At 40.2% G+C, this 20,448-nt stretch overlaps 2 protein-coding genes and 1 long non-coding RNA gene across 3 annotated transcripts; 2 read left to right on the top strand and 1 right to left on the bottom strand.

Annotated features, from left to right (window-relative positions):
• Window positions 1–2,081: 2,081 nt before the first annotated feature.
• On the top strand, window positions 2,082–11,057 carry LOC112468361 (protein furry-like). The gene is made up of 20 exons (XM_025037495.1): window positions 2,082–2,209; window positions 2,276–2,544; window positions 2,721–2,847; window positions 3,030–3,220; window positions 3,302–3,930; window positions 4,015–4,183; window positions 4,251–4,560; window positions 4,700–5,003; window positions 5,118–5,632; window positions 5,753–6,061; window positions 6,179–6,347; window positions 6,782–6,954; window positions 7,056–7,130; window positions 8,587–8,760; window positions 8,831–8,968; window positions 9,069–9,250; window positions 9,321–9,513; window positions 9,631–9,888; window positions 9,958–10,459; window positions 10,637–11,057. Exons 1-20 carry the CDS (start codon window positions 2,183–2,185, stop codon window positions 10,795–10,797), a joined length of 4,875 nt encoding a protein of 1,624 aa, XP_024893263.1. The 5' UTR covers window positions 2,082–2,182; the 3' UTR covers window positions 10,798–11,057.
• A 208-nt stretch (window positions 11,058–11,265) lies between these two features.
• Window positions 11,266–12,767, top strand: LOC112468363 (A-kinase anchor protein 14-like). Its single transcript, XM_025037496.1, has 3 exons — window positions 11,266–11,518; window positions 11,593–11,778; window positions 12,125–12,767. The coding sequence occupies exons 1-3, from the start codon at window positions 11,495–11,497 to the stop codon at window positions 12,242–12,244; spliced, it is 330 nt and encodes a 109-aa protein (XP_024893264.1). The 5' UTR covers window positions 11,266–11,494; the 3' UTR covers window positions 12,245–12,767.
• Window positions 12,768–13,503: 736 nt separating this feature from the next.
• Window positions 13,504–14,622, bottom strand: LOC112468365. The gene is made up of 2 exons (XR_003042382.1): window positions 14,297–14,622; window positions 13,504–14,181 (listed from the first exon to the last, which is right to left on the bottom strand). It is a non-coding gene; the product is annotated as an uncharacterized LOC112468365 (long non-coding RNA).
• Between the last annotated feature and the right edge of the window lie 5,826 nt (window positions 14,623–20,448).

Below are 20,448 nucleotides of genomic sequence, written 5' to 3'. Positions count from 1 at the left end.
AGCGAGCGCTCTACCATCTGAGCTACGCCCCCCGTGTGATCTGGATCGTTAACGGGATCACTTTGAATCGTGATCGTGATCTATTTCCCAGGAAAAAGTTGCATATATAATTTTGCAAAATTTCTCAGAATTCATCTCATCGTTTGTGCGAAACAAACGAGCTATACGTTCTTGTGATATATTTGATCTTCATTGATTAGCTTTGAAAATTGTGAATAATCTACCTTTGAATAGAAGCTTAAAATTTTATCTTGAAAATTGAAAATTTCAGTACTTGTTCTTTGCACGCGCAAAAGAAACACATTGTTTTCATTCTCGGAGACACTCTCATCGATTTTATATAAAAATAATGGTTCCATCATTCTAGACACGGTCAACGATTTTTATCTGACGATTGGTGTGCTTGATTTTCGGGGTGAATAATTCCACATATTTGGGATCACGCTGGTATTCCTTTGTAATTCGGGAAAATTGGACGTGAATGGATGCAAACGTGAATGGACTCAAGCGTTTATTGAAACAAGTACCAAGCAGAGCTCCCGGAGAATGCAATACTGGAACTGTGTATCGATTTCAATGGACTTGCAAATGCATCAATATAGCAATCGCGAGTAATTGCACGTGCAACGCGAAAACTCAATGATAAAATGTGGCGAGCGTAGTTGATTCTTTTGCGGAGAGTATTGAGTGATGAAACAGATGCTGTGGAATTTTGATACGAATATCAATATGCAGTAGAATATATACAATGTATTTTCCGGGAAAAATGCGATATTAATGCATTGTAAAAATGTACAACAGTATTTCGTATAAATATGAGTATCGATGCAATATTTGGTCAAATTCTCTTAGAGATAAAGAATTCCCAGAAAAGACGCGACATGAGACTTTATCAAAAATATATGCAAATAACTTCGACAGAAATACGTGGTGAAATTTTTGGCACAAGTAGAAAGATCGATGCCAATTTCCAATTTTCATACGGCTGTCGTAATGATTTACTTAATCCCATTAATGATGAAGGACATAGCTCTAATATTAGATGATCTGATTAGAATTCATGCGAGAACTGTAGAAATCATAAGTTGATGTATCAAGATCATTTTCCCCGTATCACGCTATTATCTAATGATAATCGAAGAGATTGTAGTCCTCTTATTGTAGAGAGAGATCGGGTGTTAAAGCCGCCGCTTTGTATGCGAGAAGCACCGTGATCGATACCCGACGTCTGAGATATCTTCTTTTGATAATTTTCCCTATCGTTAGTGATCGTAAGGGCTCTCTTGATCAGTTTGATTGCGAGCGTCGTAATTGAGATGATCAGTTGGAGTAATATGTCAGACGGTCGAGAAGATCATCCATTTAATGGAGAAAGGGCATAACGCCCATTGCGTTTGTCCTCCAACGATGCTGCTCAATTATCGATGATGGTAATAATCTTGATCACCCCGATGGCTAGATGGACGAAACGAGAGAGTTGTAATTCAAGTAGTTATATCGAGAGCTTTTGTGCTTGGCATGCAAACAGTACTGTAATCGATTTTCCGATATCCGCGCCTTTCTTTCGATACTTTTACAATTGTCAGTAATAACGACGTCGTGATGTGCTGAATGATCGTTAGCTTGTTATTCCCTTTTATTTTGTAAGCGTAGGATAATCAAAGTTAACGAACTAATATTTTTCCGTTAACGCAGCTACTTTTAATCTCTCAGCTGATTGATAAGATCTACTTTAATATTTGCCAATTTTGTGGGTATGTTCTCTTTTTTTAAATAAACTGTTTTAAAATATGATATTTTCTATATTATAAAAAAGGAAAAATAGTATTTTAGGATAATTATGGAATTTTATGCTGTGCCCACTTTTGCAACATGTATTTTGTTGAAATAGTTTTATTTTCCCGGGAATTCATAAAAAATACGCTTTTGCATTTCCGCAGTATTTCTTAATTAATTTATGTATTCACAGTATTACACGAGCGATGTGACACGTGGAGGAACGCGCAGAGAAGGCTGGGGCAGTGCAGAAGCGACAGAGATGGTGCTCAATAATCTCTTCTACATCACAGCGAAGTTCTCGGACGAGCATCCTAAAGAGACGGAAGAGCTTTGGGCGACTCTGTGTGGTTGTTGGCCGAACAATCTCAAAGTTATAATCCGCTATTTGATTATCGTCTCGGGAATGGCACCTCAGGAGTTGCTACCATACGTGAGTGAGATTTTTAGAATGGGTTTATTTGCGAACGACAAGGTGATAACAGTATTTAATCACTAGGCAAAGCGTGTGGTATTGTATCTGGCGCGGGCTCGTCCGGATCGTCTTGTCGACGAAATGATGACGGAATTGGAGACGGTTGAGACCCTGAATTGCTTGATCGAGCGAACGGAAACGCCGCCCTTCTATCGGCTTACCAGCATGAGAAAAGCCTCGTCGCATAGCGACGCGCCCGCCGCCGATCCTGCAAATCCTCCCCGTGATCTCGGCGTTGAAAAAGGCACCATTCATACGAAAAGGCACTCTGGCGAAGATCCCGTCAAAACCGGGTGAGAGATGTTTATTGAAATACATTACTTAAGTTGAGATTCCATGGTTTTATAGTGAAATCTCTTTATTTTTTTACGAAAGGAATGTTGAAGCATAACTAATTTCGTGAAATGATTACTTTATGGTATCGCAAAAAAAATTAATCTCAAAAGACACTCGAATTCTTCTTCCGCAGCTCGAAATCCGATACCGCTCTCCGAGCACTCGCGGGGTTTCAAACTCCAAGGGCAGAAAAGACGAGGACTGCGAGCGGTCCGCCAGTTCTTCCAGATGATCTATCAACTCCCACGACGGAAGCCGAGGTACGTTACTCTATTGGAACTTGATTTATTATCGTAAAAAGTTCATAAATTTATATGATTGAAAGGTTTTGCTGCTCTCAACGACAAGACGACGAATAAAAATACATGAAAGCTCGAGAGAGAGCATGTAATGTATCTTAACAGGACAGTTCAATACGAAAGTAATTAATTATTTTTTTTAGTTAACTACCGACGAGTCGTGTTACGTCGCTCGTAACGGGCCCGTTGGGGTGAACGGAAAGATGCCGTGCGTCGACGAGAAGTTCGATATTCCTCAACCGCATCCCTTGCCGATGCCGGAATACGGCGGGTACTTCGCTCCTCTGACTGAATATCTGCCCGATAGTTCTCAGCCGATAAGCGGATTTCACAGGTACGATTGCAAGCTACGGTATTCCATTAGCTTTGTCTCAATAACGCGCGTTAATAACCCGATGTTGCTGTAATTCCTCAGATGTAACATCGCCGTGATGCTGCTCACCGACGTCGTTATCGACGGAATCCAGCTTGATTGGGCTATACACGTCCCCTTAATGCTCCATATAGTCTTTCTCGGTCTGGATCATTCAAGGCCGTTAGTGCGAGACCACTGCCGTTGCTTGCTGCTGAACTTGCTGGTCGTGCTCGGCGATCATCGCGATCACCTGGGCGTGGCGCGCGTGCTGCTTGCCTCGAAGACGGAACAATTGGGATTGGGTTTGTCCACCCCGACTCTCCCAGTGCTGGAACACAATTTCACGGAGATGGATCCGGAGTTCGACAGTTATCTGTACGGTCCTCCCGCAGTCCCACCGCCGACGACACCACCACCATCGTCGTCGCCACCTCCACCCTCTTCGCCGCCGCCTCCGCCACCTCCTCCGCCGCCGCCGCCACCACCTATGCCCCCCGAGTCCTCAGCGTCTCAGACGGCACCTCCACCACCCCCGCCGCCGCCTCCTCCCCCACCGTTACCGTCTTCCTCAGTTGCAGACGGTACACCCACTCACTCGTCTTTGTCGAATTCGACGTCAACCCCGCCGATGTCGATGAACCATTCGAATCAGACGGATGATAGTAAAGATTATGGAAATTCTCACTACGGTAAAATATCCGGATGTACTATACAAATTAATTTTTACTTTGTGCTTATAAAAAATGTTATAGAGATAAAAAACGATTTTGCAGAACCAGCGGTGTGCAATAGCTGGCCGGCCTCGAGCGGGACGGCGACGAACGCGGTACCGCCTGTTATTGTAACGCCGGAGGACACACATAATTGGACCGGTCCTCAGCCGGGTCCTAATATGCCGATACAAGACGTTATTAAGTCCCTGATCAATTTCTTAGCTTCCAGGTATATGCACATAAACTACATGTTCGGGAGAATAAAATTTCTAATTGAATATTATCTTCCATGACAGAACAAATCAACCACTGTGGAATTACGAGGATATGACTGCCAAAGTATGGTGGGTGCGTAGCGCCGAGCAACTCACAATATTATTGCGGCACGTATTACGTGTCTTTAGAGACTCCTTGCCCCACGCGTTAGTCAGCCAGAGATGGGCGCAAACGGCGCTGCAATTAGGCCTCTCCTGCTCGTCCAGACACTACGCAGGGAGATCGTTACAAGTTTTTCGAGCACTGCGCGTTCCCATAACGTCTAGGATGCTGTCTGATATCTTATCTAGGCTGGTGGAGACAGTTGCCGAGCAAGGCGAAGACATGCAGGTACCGACAGTTTTCTTGTTGATATAATTGCTTTTTTTTAAAACAATGCAGTAGATAATAATTATAAAAGGAATTTCAAGTTGATTGGCATCCCGTATTTTTTATATGATTATATTATTATTATTATTATTTTTATCAGGGATATGTAACGGAGTTGTTGCTAACGTTGGAAGCAGCTGTCGATTCGCTCGAGTCCGACTTTAGACCGCTGGATTTCATGAAAGAAATCTTCAAATCGACGCCTAATTTGAACAACAAGGATCCCGTATCGGGAATTGTAATCGGGGGGAAGCGCAGTCCAGGAGGCGGAAATGGATATCCAGCTGGGCCACACATGTTCTCTCATTTGAATCAAGGCGGACATACGAGAAGCACTAGCTACTCGGTTAGTTACTGTATGAAGAGGTCCAGCGGTGGGAATTCCGCGACTAACGATATAAAAGGTCACTATTATAATCAACACTTCTTGTAATACTCAATACAAGCTTTTTGTCTGTATACAAATTAAATTTCAATTTTAATTCACCGATTTTTAAAATAAACATTTTTGTTCGCAGAACTGGAGAACAGAACTGGCGGTAACAAGTATCCTAACTCGAATCTGTCCAGATCAAGATCAGCGCAGTCCTTGAAATTACTGGGTGACTCCGCCACGCAGGACGATAAGATGACAATACTAGCGCAACTGTTCTGGCTATCTGTATCCTTGCTGGAATCGGATTACGAGCACGAGTTTCTTCTGGCACTGCGGCTACTCAGTCGCGTGCTGCACAGGCTACCGCTGGATCGACCAGACGCCCGGGACAAGGTTGAGAAATTGCAACAGCAATTGCGGTGGTCCTCGTTTCCTGGTGTTCATGCGCTACTATTGAAAGGATGCACCAGTCCGAATACATACGAACCAGTTGTTACGCTGCTGTCTCAATTTACGCCTCTGCTAGATCTGCCAGTGGTCGACCCCACGCAAAGCCTCGCATTTCCGATGAATGTTGTATCCTTGCTGCCTTATATGCTGTTGAATTATGAAGACGCCAACGAACTCTGCATCAGAAGCGCCGAAAACATTGCGCAAGTAAGGCGCTTTTCATATATTTACTTTTTTCTACGTCGACAAATAAAAAGCATTACATGCAATTGCCAATTTATGTTTTGCGCTTATTCATTGGCGTCTTTTTTCAAATTTCTCTTGCAGGTAAGCGCAGAAAAGGGGAAAAAATTGGAGAACCTTGGTACAGTCATGACATTGTACAGTCGGCGTACTTTCAGCAAGGAAAGCTTCCAGTGGACTAAATGCGTAGTGAAATATCTTTACGATTCTTACGCTCATCTTAGTTTCAACATGCTTGCTTTCCTCGTGGAAGTACTGGAGAAAGGTCCAAGCAATGTAGCGTTGCCGGTACTCAGTATTATACATTGCATGTTGCATTACGTGGATCTGGCGTCTCCAGCTGCGCAACCGATCAATACCGAACTGTTGAGAGTGATCTCTAAATACGTCGAGGTAAAGTATCCAAGTATTTAATTAATTTCATAATCAAACATTATAATTCGATGATCACAGGAGTATGTATGTGCAATTGACTATAATTTTGTTTATCTAATAAACAAGCTGTTTCAGGGCACTCAATGGAAAGAAGCGTTGAAAATTTTAAAGCTTGTAGTAACAAGATCGTCGACACTCGTTGCGCCGCCGACCTCGATGCACGGTTCATCCTGGGATTCTTCGCTATCATCACCGCATCCTAGCTTCACCGACACGGAGATATTTACCAAGAAAGAACTACCGGGTAAATTGACATCTCCGTGAATGAATTAATTAATGCGTATTTATTCTCCCTGGATGTATATTATCTTTTATGTTTTCTTTCTTTGCAACGCGGCATGCATGCATGGCACGGATTATTTATCGCACAACACAACAGGTTGCGATAAGAATAACAATAGTGATAGATAATCTTTCCCTAAAATAAAATTATTTTTCTAAGTTCAACATACTTCAAATTATATTATGTTATCTTAAATATGTACACACATTTATGCTCCCACGATTATTTGGATTTTAAGATATGTATCTGGAAGCTTTTTCAGCTAAAATATTTTATAAAATGTAGTAAACATTGTGTTTTATTATTGTCATGTAGAAACATAGATACACACAATTTTAATTAATCATATCTTTTAATATTTGTAATACTTTTGACGATTTTATTTTTATGAATAGGAAGAACAATGGACTTCACGTTTGATCTGTCTCAAACACCAGTGATCGGTAGACGTTGGCTGATACGTCAAGGTACTGAAGAAAAATCGATTGGTTCTCCACGCTGTTCATTATCTCTATCGCCGGCGGATAGTAGCGCAATTGCCGGATGGAAGAGACCATGGATGTCGCAGGTATAGTTATTAAATTGATAAAACTTATGTGTGGAATGTTTAATGTAATATCGTGTATAAATTATGCATTTATGATGTAAAATCAATTTTTTTTTCAATAGGGCCGAGTCAGGGAATGCTTGGTAAATCTCTTGACGACATGTGGACAAAGAGTCGGTTTACCGAAGAGCCCATCGGTACGTTTTTCAATTATTAATTCGAGTAGTGTAAACATATCCTTATCCTATGGTTTATCCTCTGCAAATAATATAGTTACGTATATTTATATACAATTATACATTATTTTATTTTAAATTATATCTTAAAATATTTATATTTTGTAAATTTCTTTCTTAAGAGATAAATTTACATAAATATAGATATTTTAAAGCGTTATCTAAAATAAAATAATGTAATTGTGTGATATATACATATGTATGTATGTATATATAATTAGTAAACATCTGGTCACATCGGAACATGCCGTAGCATGCTTCACAGCGGAAGGCGGGCACGTTTTTCGAGCATTTTTAATTTATTACAACTTTAGAAAATAAAATCTAAACGACTAATGATCATCTGACATTTTTGGGGCTTGGAGTCACCGCCTGAAGTGTTGATATATAATTAAGAATCATCCTGTACATCTTACAAAAATCAACTGATTCATTATGTACCCCTTTTTAGGATGAGCACATTAGTTCAATGACATTGTATAGCAAGGTAAAGGGTTAATTATAAATGCAATCTGCACACCCGCTGTAATTCGCATTAACGCAAGTACTTGTAATTAATTGCAATGTTCTGTGAGTCGTATTTCCACGCTTCAGTCAGCTTTATAAAAGTATTTTCACTCGCACATTGTTGCAGGTGTAATAAAACGTTTGTACAAGATGTTATAAAGCGGTAGTAGTATAATTTTACAGCACAGCTATCTGAAATCTATTATCTTTCTACGCTTTGTCGTCTATTGTATTATATATGAAATTATCTGTATAAATGTATAATAGGTAATATTTTTACGTATTCTTTCCGGTTGTAGGATGCATAGATTCTGTAATTTTTTGATGTGAAACAATCATTGTTCTATATTAATATATACATAGTTATATGCAGGCGACTCCATTACATTATTGCATTAATTTTTTGAAAACTTGATAATAGAGCATTACATTGTTATTTATCTTTCAGCATTTACAAATTTGACACGTTATTAGAGTTTGATTTATAATATTAAAGTTATTATTCTTTAATATTAATATAATTACAATTAATTTATTAGGTTCTGAAGGAAATTGCGATAGCTCCAGAGCACTCTGTATATATAATTAGTAATTGTATAATACGTGTATGCACAATTGAATATTTTAAGCAAATTCACATAGTCAGTCGGAATTAAGACATATTGAAGGCAATTCCCAATCGAGAGATTTAATTAAGAAGCAGCGAAATATAAGTGAATTCCATAATATTGAGTACTATTTAGTATCATAATTTTTGTCTATCCAAAAAAATACGAGATGCCGTAGTTATTGACTTTATATTCATGAATTTGTCACTTATGTATATTTGCTTCTAATCCCTCACAAATTTCTTTGCGTTTACATATATATTTTTTTTTTACATTATTAATCACGTTTTTTTTAAATTCAGGTCATATTCAGTCAAAGTTCGGACTTGATGGAAAGACAGTCATCTATGGCTTCTTCCACGGAAGAGGTTTCCGGGGCGAATAACGATTTGAGCGGAGGATCCAGACGAGACGACGAGCAGTTCGGTGTATTTAAGGACTTCGATTTCCTTGAATATGAGAGCGAAAGCGTCGAGGTAAGCCCACGATGTTTTGCCTTCTAAATAGAGAATGCTAATTCCATTTTTTTTCTGTTAAACTTTATAGGGTGAGAGTACGGACAACTTTAACTGGGGAGTTCGACGTCGTCCTCTTAGCGAGGGAGAGGAACGAGAACCCAGTTTGCGACAGTTCGAGGAAAGTTTAAGTGAGAAAACGCCGTCATCCAGCAAACACACAACGCGGGTAAATATGTGAAAAATGAAAAATTAGTTTTACCACACGTAATTTATATTTTTTGCCGTCCCTAAAAAACTTGTATTAATAAAATTTGGAATGTACGCAGCGCGGTGTCGCCGAAGAATCATCGGACGACGAAGCAGGATCAGAATCACCCTTGGACGAAGTACCAGGTGGATCCGGAACGGGGCAGGAGGCGAACAGCATCCCAGGAATGTTCCCGCCGTCTTCTCTCTCGTTGATACCTAGTCGCACGCGTCACGACTCATCCACAAGGTCTGACACATCGTAAGTTTCTGTATAAAAACCTCTGGAAACGCGTATATTAATCGTTTCATTTCAAATCTTTCGCCTATAGCGGTTCGAGTGCGGGAGATCTCGGAGATGTGACGCCCTGCAACGCGTCACCCAACCTATCCGCGTTGATGCCCTTCCGACAGGTCGTACGAGACGATGCCGAAGAGATCTGGAGGCAGCAAATTCAAAGTCTCATTACTCAAGCTCCGTACAATACTTTGAGCTTCTTCCAATTGCTGAGCAAGATCTTGAGGGTAAATATTGCTTTAAAAAATATATATAATTTATTTTATTAAAAAATAAATCCTGTTGAATTTTACAAAAGATCAATGGATTGTCACTTTTCCTAATGAAATTGTTGTGTTTCATAGGATGTGAGCAGTAAATCTGTTGGTCTCACACGCGAAGCAAGTGCTTTGCTTTGTAATGGCAGCTCGGCTTCAGCTCACTTGGGTTGCCATTTATCTGCTCATGCTGAGCTACTTAGTTCGAAAGCCGAACCGCCTCTGGTGTGGTTCTCGGTAGCCATATTCGCGAATCAGCGGCTAAACGAGACGTTGCGCTTTGGAATGCTGGAGATACAGGAACATCTGGAAACATTTCTCGATAGGAAAGATCATGCTACGGAAGTAAGTTTTGTCGAGATACTCGACAACGACTGTTGAGACAAGACGCTATAATATTTGTTTTCCTTTCAGTGCTTGGAGGCAGCTAAAGCAACCGTTAAGCTTCAGGCTTCAGGCGGGAGTCACACCACGGAAGCGGGCGTCGAGGAGATGCTGTTGGACCTAGGCAGAGCGCTGTACAAACTGCACTTCCAGCTACTTCTGTTGATCGAAGCGTCGAACAAAATGCTAGGGGCGCTAATGAACACCGCTAGAAACGTACAGATTCCTTTGCAAGATCTATCTATTGAGATCGCGAATATGAAGATAGCATTAAGCAGAGCGCTCGAAGAAAGCACCGAGAGCGAACGAGGGACACCGACTCCGACACCCAGTCCTAGTCCTCTTCCGGGTTCTGGAGCCGTGGAAGAAGTCGCCAGAATCGCCGAACTTCTAAGAAATGCACGATGGTGTCCAGCGCTCGAAGCCGTGAGACTGCACAGGGCACAATGGCCCGGAGACCCCTTTCACGATGACGACGACGTAACAACTGCCGTCAATATGTACTGCAAATACATAGGTCAAGAGAGATCGGGTGAGTTTAATAGATAATCAATAATACTTAAATACAGTTACACATTATCTCAATCTTTTTTATTGGCTGTACGATGTCACTATCGTTAATTCTTGGAATATTTGCGTGATTTACACTTTTAAACATAGCAATAGATGAAATATATATATTGACATATATTTTGCATATCAATTTCAGACATATTCGTGGTAACAAGGAAGGATGAAGAGATGTCAGAAATATTTGGCAGACTGATGGAAAGTCTGTTCGAAGTACTGGCGGCCGTGACAGGATTGGAACCGGCGCCAAAGGCCGCGCGCAATCAGCATGACTCTAATCACTCGAAAAACGATTGTTAATATAAGCTTTAATCATATATAGTATATAGTATTACGAATCGTTCTCGTATAAGTCGGCACATATATACATATTTAATTGTCGTACATACGTATGTAGATGTCTTGTATACACGACGGTAGGTAAATGTATGTATATACATATATCACGAGAAAAAGTTCTTAGATCCGTCGTTCCGTTTTTTTTTCTTTTTTATGCGAAGAACGCAACGAATCGTTATCGATTGTAAATTTGGCGAAATAAATCATCGAAATCTTTCGAGGATGACGTTTTGAAATTCGCACGCAATCTTTTGTAGGATTAATCAGCATGTTTATGCGAAAGAGGCGGTCGGTGTATAATGCACGGCCTGCGGAAGAGCATCAGGTTGAATCTTGTCAAGATGTGACGCGTTTCGTGAGAAGATTCGTCGATTCCGCAGTTACCGCCGCAATAAAAATTGTCGATGTCATGGTTCGTTAAGCTTCTTATCTGCCAATTACGGTGTATCTGAATAATTCTCATACATTTTCGTACATATTGAAACGGTATCTCATATGTACATACATGTAACGATTATCTATATTGCTTGCTCGTAAATAATTACTTGTATCGATTGCTCTTAACTGTTAGAATCATCAGTCCTCGCTCAACTACACCAAATGGCCTACGTGTGGAAATATCAATGCGCGAAACGGCCTGCGATGTGTGAAAGAGGAGATGCTCAGATGGAACCAATTATCGGTACAATTGAAAAAAAAGATCGATCGCGCCAAGGGAAGGGAAATTGAAATACGTGTTTTATCGATCTACTTCAGGCTCTGAGAAGCTGGATGTTCCACGCAAAGTTTATCGGCCTTAACAGAGAGAGGACCACCGAGTTCTACATGTATCAAGTCCTGTGGAGCATACCGACACCGGCATATCCGGAGCCATATGTGACTGTCAGTGTGTTCTTCAGCATCGCGGCGAGTCGCGTGCAGCCGCCGCACTTTCCAGTCGACGTTAGTTTATGTATATTTTCAGCTCTTTCCCCTTGCTCTTTCTGTCTTCCTCACTCTCTTTCCCTCTCTTTCCTGCGCGCACGTTGACTGCACATCGCTCAGCGTGAACGAGATCTGGGTAGTATCGGAAATCACTTTTAGCATGCCTTATCATAGTTCGAATGACAATATAAATATTTAAAATATGAAAGTATACCGTACTATATATATATATCATTACATTTACACGAACTTGGATTCGAAGTCTAGGATACTAGCCAGATTTTACATATAGATAGCCTCGCGTGTCAAATTAAAGATTTTAAATTAAACACGTTTCCGTAAACGCGAATAACTTTTTTGATAGGTCACGTATGTATTCGAGGGACAGCAGTTTGTGCATCGGTTGGACGTAGTCTTTAAACCGAAGTGGCTTTACGACATTCTCGACATGAAGACTATGCTGTTCAAAACCTTCATGTTTTAAAATATCTCTCGCTATTCTTCTGTGAAAAAAAAAGCTATATTTTCTCCCTCAAAATTGTAGAATCGTAAAACAATTTTTACTTATGATTAATTGAATTAAAAGTAATCAGAATTTACATGTGAATTTATACATGGCAATGAAAATGCGATAACATCTCAAACATATATCCGTGTGTATCGAAACGCAAGCACGATTTTGCCACATCGCACCGTGGAACGGCTGCAACTTTTCAAGGCAGATTTTTAAACGCCCGCACCGTGCAGAATGTCGTAAAAGTAAGAGTGTCGGATTTCCGCGAATCGGGCACGCGCCGGCCGCAATCTGGTCCAGCACCGGACGCCGTTTCATTTCGTTCGGTTAAACAATACGAGCAGGTGATACCCCGGCTCCGTAAGAGAGTACGCACCGCGCGCTCTGCCATTCCCAATCGTACATTTACGACCTTTGCATTAAATCATTAACGCCAATTGTTACAGCATTGACAGCATTTCCTTGTCTACAGCTGTAGAAACGAAAGACTGAATGTAAAAGTAGAAAATTTATACTGAATCGATTTATTGGCAATATAATTTCTTAATAAAAAATTTAAAATAAATATATTTGTTTCCTGTGTGTTACATATATCATTTAGTCGCTTCAATTTATAAAATAAAACATAGAAATTCGAACTTATATAGAAAATTCCTTGAGAAAATATTGTATATTATACATATAAAAATACTCTTTCCTTCTTTATATATAGATTACAATATTTCCATTTATAGACAATTCCTTCACGATCTGTTAGCATCGAACTAAGATAGGTATCAATAAGTGGTTTGGTTTCATTTATCCTCTCCCACGAAGTTGATGCACGTAGCCCCGACCACAAAAAGAATCTACGATCCCGCGGAGGACACCGAGGAGGTGTAAGCCCCGCGTTGGTCCCTGGGCCCGATCTCGACATTTCTTTTACGCATTCTCAGCTTTGGATAATAAGACCGACGAACAGATAAAACAATTCGAAAACCAGAGATTCTCGCTCGCGCACATGCGGGCCGGACGACACCGGGAGGTCTCTCGGTGTCTCAGCAGGAGCCAGAAGAGACAGTAGACCACGTGTCGGGCACTACGTCGCAATCCGGACATGTGATTGCGCTTTTAACAATATTGATTTAATTTCTCTTCTTACGCATCCAGAGAAATTCCAGAGGAAAAATTCTGGTATTATACGTGTGTCTTTCGATATCCTGAAAGCTTTTGGGAATGTCATAGCTAGATTTAATTGTTTTTTTTTTATTTAGCAAATAATATATGTATATATGTATAATGAAAGATCATTCGACTAAAGTTCATTCAACGAATTCCTTGACTGACGCGATCATCCTCATTTCCTTCCGTCGAGGATCCATTCTTCAAAGACGCCGGGAAAAAGACCGATCGCTCGTCGTTTCACAAACAATCAATCCGAGTTATGTGGGTCAAAAGCGCGTGATATCAGTTTACGACCGCCGACCGCGGTGGCAACAACCACCGCCTATTTATACTGCGCCGGGGCTTTTTGTCAGTCGCGGGGTGGTTCTTGTCCTAAACATCACATCCGCCGAAATGGTGTGCCTCCTACGCTGACCGAGAAAAGGAGGATCGCGAGGGACCGCGAGAGGCAGCGGTAGCGGAGACGAAGCGCAAGGGAAGCCACGACAGGAACCACCGCCTCGCTTTCTTCGGCTTCAAACATCCGCTGCACCAGCCGCCACCAGATCTCCCGTTTACCCCCTGCCGCCTCGGTTCGCGCGCTCAAAGGAACGTTCGTGCACGCGTTCATTTCCCCTTTTCACGTCGGAAGCGAAAGGATGCGTCTCGGATGCGTTTCTACCCGCGGTTCTCTCTCTCTGACGCTTTTCAAAGTCTCCGCTCCGTTTCCGGTTCTTCTCGCTGACGTGTTCTAACTCTGCGGGCTGCACACAGTCAGGAACTTAATTAATATACATTAATATAATAAAATTAAAAAATATAGAACTAATAAAAACGTATATAGATATTTATTATGTGTATACTTGTATGTATATTTACCATTTTAATTTATAGAAGAAGGAAACATTGAAATTCGGCACTCAATGCCTCAACGCAACTTCTTCACGACACGCAAGACTTTTTTGATCGATCGTGGCCGCGTGTCTCGAGGGGAGCGGGATCGCGAGATACATCTGGACCAGGACGATCGGACACGTCGGCCTTCTCCAAGACGAGAGAAGGGGGATGACCGGTGGACGCTGCGCGACACGCATTGTATACCGGACCCACGTGCACGCGCGAGGCAGCAGCTCGTCGAATTCACCAGCTGCCGATTCGCCGAGTCGACTCCTGGAAGCACGGGAGTCGATCTAAAATTAGCGGCTCCCGACATGGCACCCCCGCCTAGCCCTTACATGGCCACGTCACGGGCATACACTCGGCTACTTCGAAAGCGAGAGAGAGAGAGATAGGGAGTTGGAGAAAGAGAGGAGAGAAAAAGGGAAACAATAATAATCGCAGCCTGCCCGGCACGAGTTGATCACGCGCGAGATCTAGCAGCTGGGACTCGTCGACGTACGGCGCGATCGGACTTTGCTCCAGGAACGATCGGCGAAAGCTTACATTAGCGAAATTGAAAGAAAACTTTGCAAAGTGTAATGATAACAACGAAAAGGAAAGATTCTGTTTCTTTACAGAGGGAGATCTATAATTTCGTGCAAAAATTTTCTTTAGCTCGCATCTGCATTTGATATCGCGATTAATTATAAAAAATTAAGACTATCCGGCACTGATTCTTTAATTCTTTAATTAACTTGAGTACGTAAAGCATACAAAATGCAAAACTGTATTATATATATATAGATGCATTTAATGTATCTAAAATAATTTTTTATTATATTTTATACACACGCTCATATATATATGATTTTGAACTATTCTCGTGATCTTTTCCAGTATAAAAAACTCGGCACGGAGTACTAGAATCCTTTTTTATCACTGCACGAGACAGGAAGTACTGCACGGGTTAATAATGATGAACCACATGGCTCCCGAATGAATGAACGACGTAATGAACAAAGTCATGCCATACTAAACGCGTTAATATGCTAAAAAGTTCTCAATGAAATACCGATTATCATCAAACATGAGATAATATACTTAATCTTAATTCATTTTCATTAATTTCATGATTGAAAAATCAATTCTTGAAAATATCGTCTTTGATATCCATTTGAAATGTTTGATTTGTTTTAAAACAGTTTAAATACTACCCTCTCACTATCTTACATTATCATGAATAAATTAATACTAAGCATTTAGATAAACAAGTAACGGTATACAGAGATACAGTATAGTACTCCTATACTGTCTCTCTTTATACGTATGAATAATTTATTCGTAAACTATCTTATTTTTCTCTTTTCATTCACATGTTTATAATATCTCGATATAAATAAAATAAACTAAATGTATGTATATACATGGAGATTGCAACAAACGCAATGTACTCAAATCCCTGCTTTAATCTGAACCATCCGAGCAATATCCGGAGGGTTCAAAGAGGAGCTATGAATCTCTCGCGCGCGGTTCGATTAATCGCGTTTCGCGGATCTTCATTCTAGTTCATTGTACCGGGCACATCTCGGTAGGTCGCCTAACACCGAAACGAGAGATCCTTTGCGGACTCCTCGTAGGAGGAACGAACCCCGTTCCGCAGTACATCTGCGTCGAGCGGATGCAGACTGCATTTTATGACCGCCCAATGCACAACCGATTCTTATTCGTGCACCCGCACTCACACCCTCCATGGTTCTCCGCCGAGCACGCGGTACAACGACTTCTATAATTAGATTTCCTTCCTCCTTTTGGTCTTAGACACCTTCGCGGCCGCGAGTGATCTCTTGACCTGCGAAAAAGAAAATTAAAAGGGAGATTAGAAGAATATTGAAATATTTCAGTTTTAAAATTAAAATTAATGTACACAATTCTATAACTAAATAGGATATATTACATATTTCAATTAATTTCAATACTTAGTCCCTAAATTCAAAAGTTAATATAGAGCCATCTTTTTATTAAAATTTTATATTTTTTTATATTGATTATATCATAAATTAATTGACGATCCATAAGTTTGGACGCAATGTTACGGCAGCTTGAAAGAACCACGCGCTCTGCGTGTCATAGGTTTCACTTCGGCTATTTCGAACAGGTTGCGCTCGTATCTATTTTTCGATCATTGGCATCGGCCGGATCCACGGATTCTTGCACGACGACAGGTAGACACGGACATAATATAAACGGCGATAGTTAAATCGAGTCGCGATACATAAGCGCGATCCACACCATGCCAAGCGCTTGCTATCATCGTCGTTGTCTGTAGATATCGTTTGTAATCGTTGGTGATCGGCCAAAACTTCGCCTCTAAACTCGTTGCACCCGTACAAAATTGCGATATTTCGATTTAGGATTGAAGTGCCAGCCTGCTGGCATATCTTCTACTTAATTAGATTTTTTTTAAATAACGTTCTATGATGTGCGATCGTTCTATTTGCTACTTCTATGAAGGGCTGGCCACACCTGCGCAAGATGTTTTCAATTACGATGTCAGAAGCATAAAATTAGGCGAATGTGCCGCTTGCAATTTTATATAAGAGTAGCATACATAACTTACACAAAAATGTGTAACTAACTATATGTACATATAACTACTTCCTTATCAAATTTGATAACATAGAAGCCAGTGGAAATTCTATTATAAATTCATAAATTATTTCCGGAATAAATGTATCTTTTCTAGATCTTGGCTCATTCTTGCTTTATCGTACAAATATACTTTTTTTTTTATAAGTACATCCTACCCTCGTTTTATCGTTAGTTAATGTTGCCTAATCGTTTTGTTTTTTGGTAGATGCGATCTGATTTATGACAATCGTCAAGCAAACGCAATCGTCCGGAAACCGACAATCGTCACGAGAGCTATGCTTCCTGTCACGTTGTGCTTTCGTCAATAGGCGAGAGATAAATTGGTGGGGCGCGATTCCGAAATTAGTATTTCTAGATCGTAGTAAAGGAATATCCTTGTGCAACGTCGGTACTTTTTACAGAGGCTTGCCAAACGCCGGATTAACGTCAATTGGTTAATTTAAACGCGTTAATTCAATTACATCAAAATTATTGTATTTTACATAATTATCTAATTGACGATTAAAAGACTTAACGTTCAAAGAAACTCAATAATTCGTAGATCTAGAATGACCTTCAAAATTTGAATATTAAAAATTTAATATTTTCTTAGAGAACTTCAAAAATCGTAAATGTTGCTTCGCACGTTGGATTAAAACAAAACGATTTGCTGCTTGACGAATATTTTATATACCTTCTTAAATCTCTCCATTAAAAAAAAATTTATCGATTCTTATATGTTATGGCGCCTTGGCAACTCGAATCCGTCCCTGATCCGCATGCAAATAGAAGCTAAACTTAGAGATGTCCGATTTCCCTCGTTACGACAGATCGCATTTTCGTCTTCATCGACCTTAATCATTCTTTTACTAGCTTCGATCGCTAAGTATGTCCCACGTGATGCGGTGTAGATACATCCCTATAATCATTCAAACGTCATTTAAATTTATTAAAAAACAATTCGTATTCTGCAAATGCGTGTAAGTCGAATATAAATGGTATGGGTCGAATTCTTAATTAATCAACATCAATTAATTTTGATTTAAATATAAAATAAGACAATTTTGATTAAATATCTGTGAAACTAGATTTACGCTGCTTCCAACATAAATAATTTGTGTAGACTTCATAATATGACATTGTCTAATTCGTAAATGGATTTCATGAGTACCGGAAAACACGAGGCAAAGTAGCAAGGTACAAATCCTATACCTTCGGTCCTCAAAGTATTAAGATAACACGGCTTAACGGGCACACCGACTCGCGGCTGGATTCTTCAATGGGCCACTAGAAAGAAGAGTTTCTGAATGGGCACGCACACGCATCCGAAACGCGCACGCACGTATACAGCGTGATATTCCCGTGGATCTTATAGCGGCGAGATATCAACGAACGAGATGCGCGTCCACCGGGTGTCTAATATTATACCGCTACACAAAGCACATCGTGACGCACGCGATGTTTATACGAATTATTTCAAACTCATTTGCGTCAAGGCATATCTCGAAATTATGTCTGAAACAAAGTAATTAAGAAATACAGAATTAATTTTCCATTCTTGCCATAACATTAGTACTCGTCAATTTTTGCACACTATTAACAATTCGTCAAATTATTCTTGTCGGTTGCACAATTGTGTGTGCTTCAGATATGCTAGTTTTGTTATTTGCATATGTCTTTTACTTAATCATGTTATTCATAACTACTCTGCTCTTCTTTGTGGATAGCCAGGGAAGACAGAAGCCAGACTAATACTTTCTACCTAAATAACAGTGATATAAGTATTTTTCTTGATAAGCCTGATAAATCACAGTGTTTGGAGTCGCGAGTTGTTTTACACAGCATGAAAAATAGCGGAAGTTCGGGAAACGCCTCATCCGCCACAATAGACGATATATAGAGAATTTTACACGAAAATGATAACGTGTCTCAAAAGGACTAAGGAAAGAGCTTGAGGATGTGAAAAAAGAATGTGATAATTAAAAAAAAAAATTGGAAGCGTATTGTAAAAACGAAAAGACTGAGATGAAATCTATATTAAAAATATGGAGAAGGATTATACTCAAAAACTCACCAAGGCAAAGAAAAAAATTAGGCAATTAGAAGATATCAAATTTCAATTAATACAATCAAATAGCAAGTATAAAGATTCCATTGAAGATCTTGAGATAAAAATGAATAAATTAAAGTGTGGACAAGAAAGTGGGGCAATGGAATATGAAGTATATACGACACTACTAAAGCGGCAGCTCAGTTCCTTTATCGTATAGGTACGCTTCATACTCCGCTGTCTCATTTTCTTGTTCACATTTTAATTTATTCATTTTCTTCAAAATCAAATAATCGCATCGGTAAACGCGCAGGGTCCAGACGGTAAGAAAAAGGGTCAGAAGAAGGCGAAGAAATCCAACAAATCTAAAGCGAATCAAAAGAAAAACAGATTGCAATTGCATATTCGTATTTTCTAAATTTTAATTTAAAAAAACATTGTATATACAAAGAATTTTTACACTCTAAGGTTTATAAAAAGATTTGATTAAATCGTCCTGGTAACACGAACTACCGATTATTGCTGCTACCGATGTTTTGAGATCCCATATGGGCGTAAAGCCCCGAGATGATCGCGTGCGTGGGTCGCATACGTCTTGTACACGCACGCGTGTTAAAGGGAAGGCGGTGGAAAAGGGAATTCGAGCCCGGAGATGAGACGACGGAGAGAGAGAGAGAGAGATGGAGAGAACGGGCGCGTGTCGGTCGCGTGCCTATTGCCACCGGTGACTCGGTTGTATATCTGCGACCCTCTCCGGGGTCTCTTTAACCGCCCCTCTCGCCGTTTTTCCAGCGATGCGGATCTGACAAGGAGATGTTCTCAGACAATAGCGTTTCCGCCGGTGATGAAGATCAACTGTCGACACATGTATCGAATAAAATCATGGGGAGATTTAATAGGTCGATGAGAGTCTTCTTCATCGTCATGATAAATGACAGAGACGTTTGATGTAAGATAGAGGAGAAATTGAATTTAAGATACGAGGAGATAAATTCGAGAGACTGATCGGTTCTTTTTAATCAAAATACAACTACTATGAAAATTTATGTTTTCTGATATATGTACACGTACCAATAATTTGTTAAACTGATGACGATACTTGCTCAAATTTGTCACTGTGTCGTTTAAGACCATGACCTTAGTCGTTCACCGTCTAGTTCACTTCCTTTTCCTGCCACCACGCTCCATAAAGACCGCCTGGGCAATAGTGATGAAAGAAAGAGAATAAAGACGCTGGTATGCGAATGCACAGCCTTGACAGCAGAAGCAGCTTCATCCTTACTTTTCTAACTCTGGAAAATGATATTTTGCAGAATTAAAAAAGTGTTTCCTATAAGATCTCTTTAGCGAGTCGTCTCTTATTAGTTGCGCGAAAATCACGAGTTTCCGATATTACAAGCGAGAACTGACTATAGTCACTGATTCGGATTTAGAGAGAATATGATCTAGATATCGTCAAGAAAAAGAGATCGCC

Source organism: Temnothorax curvispinosus, unplaced genomic scaffold (assembly GCF_003070985.1).
Source record: "Temnothorax curvispinosus isolate PA1 unplaced genomic scaffold, ASM307098v1 QBEX01018409.1, whole genome shotgun sequence".
Classification (NCBI taxonomy): domain Eukaryota; kingdom Metazoa; phylum Arthropoda; class Insecta; order Hymenoptera; family Formicidae; genus Temnothorax; species Temnothorax curvispinosus.
The sequence above is the reverse complement of the archived record's forward strand: the minus strand, read 5'-3'. Positions and strand labels throughout refer to the sequence as shown.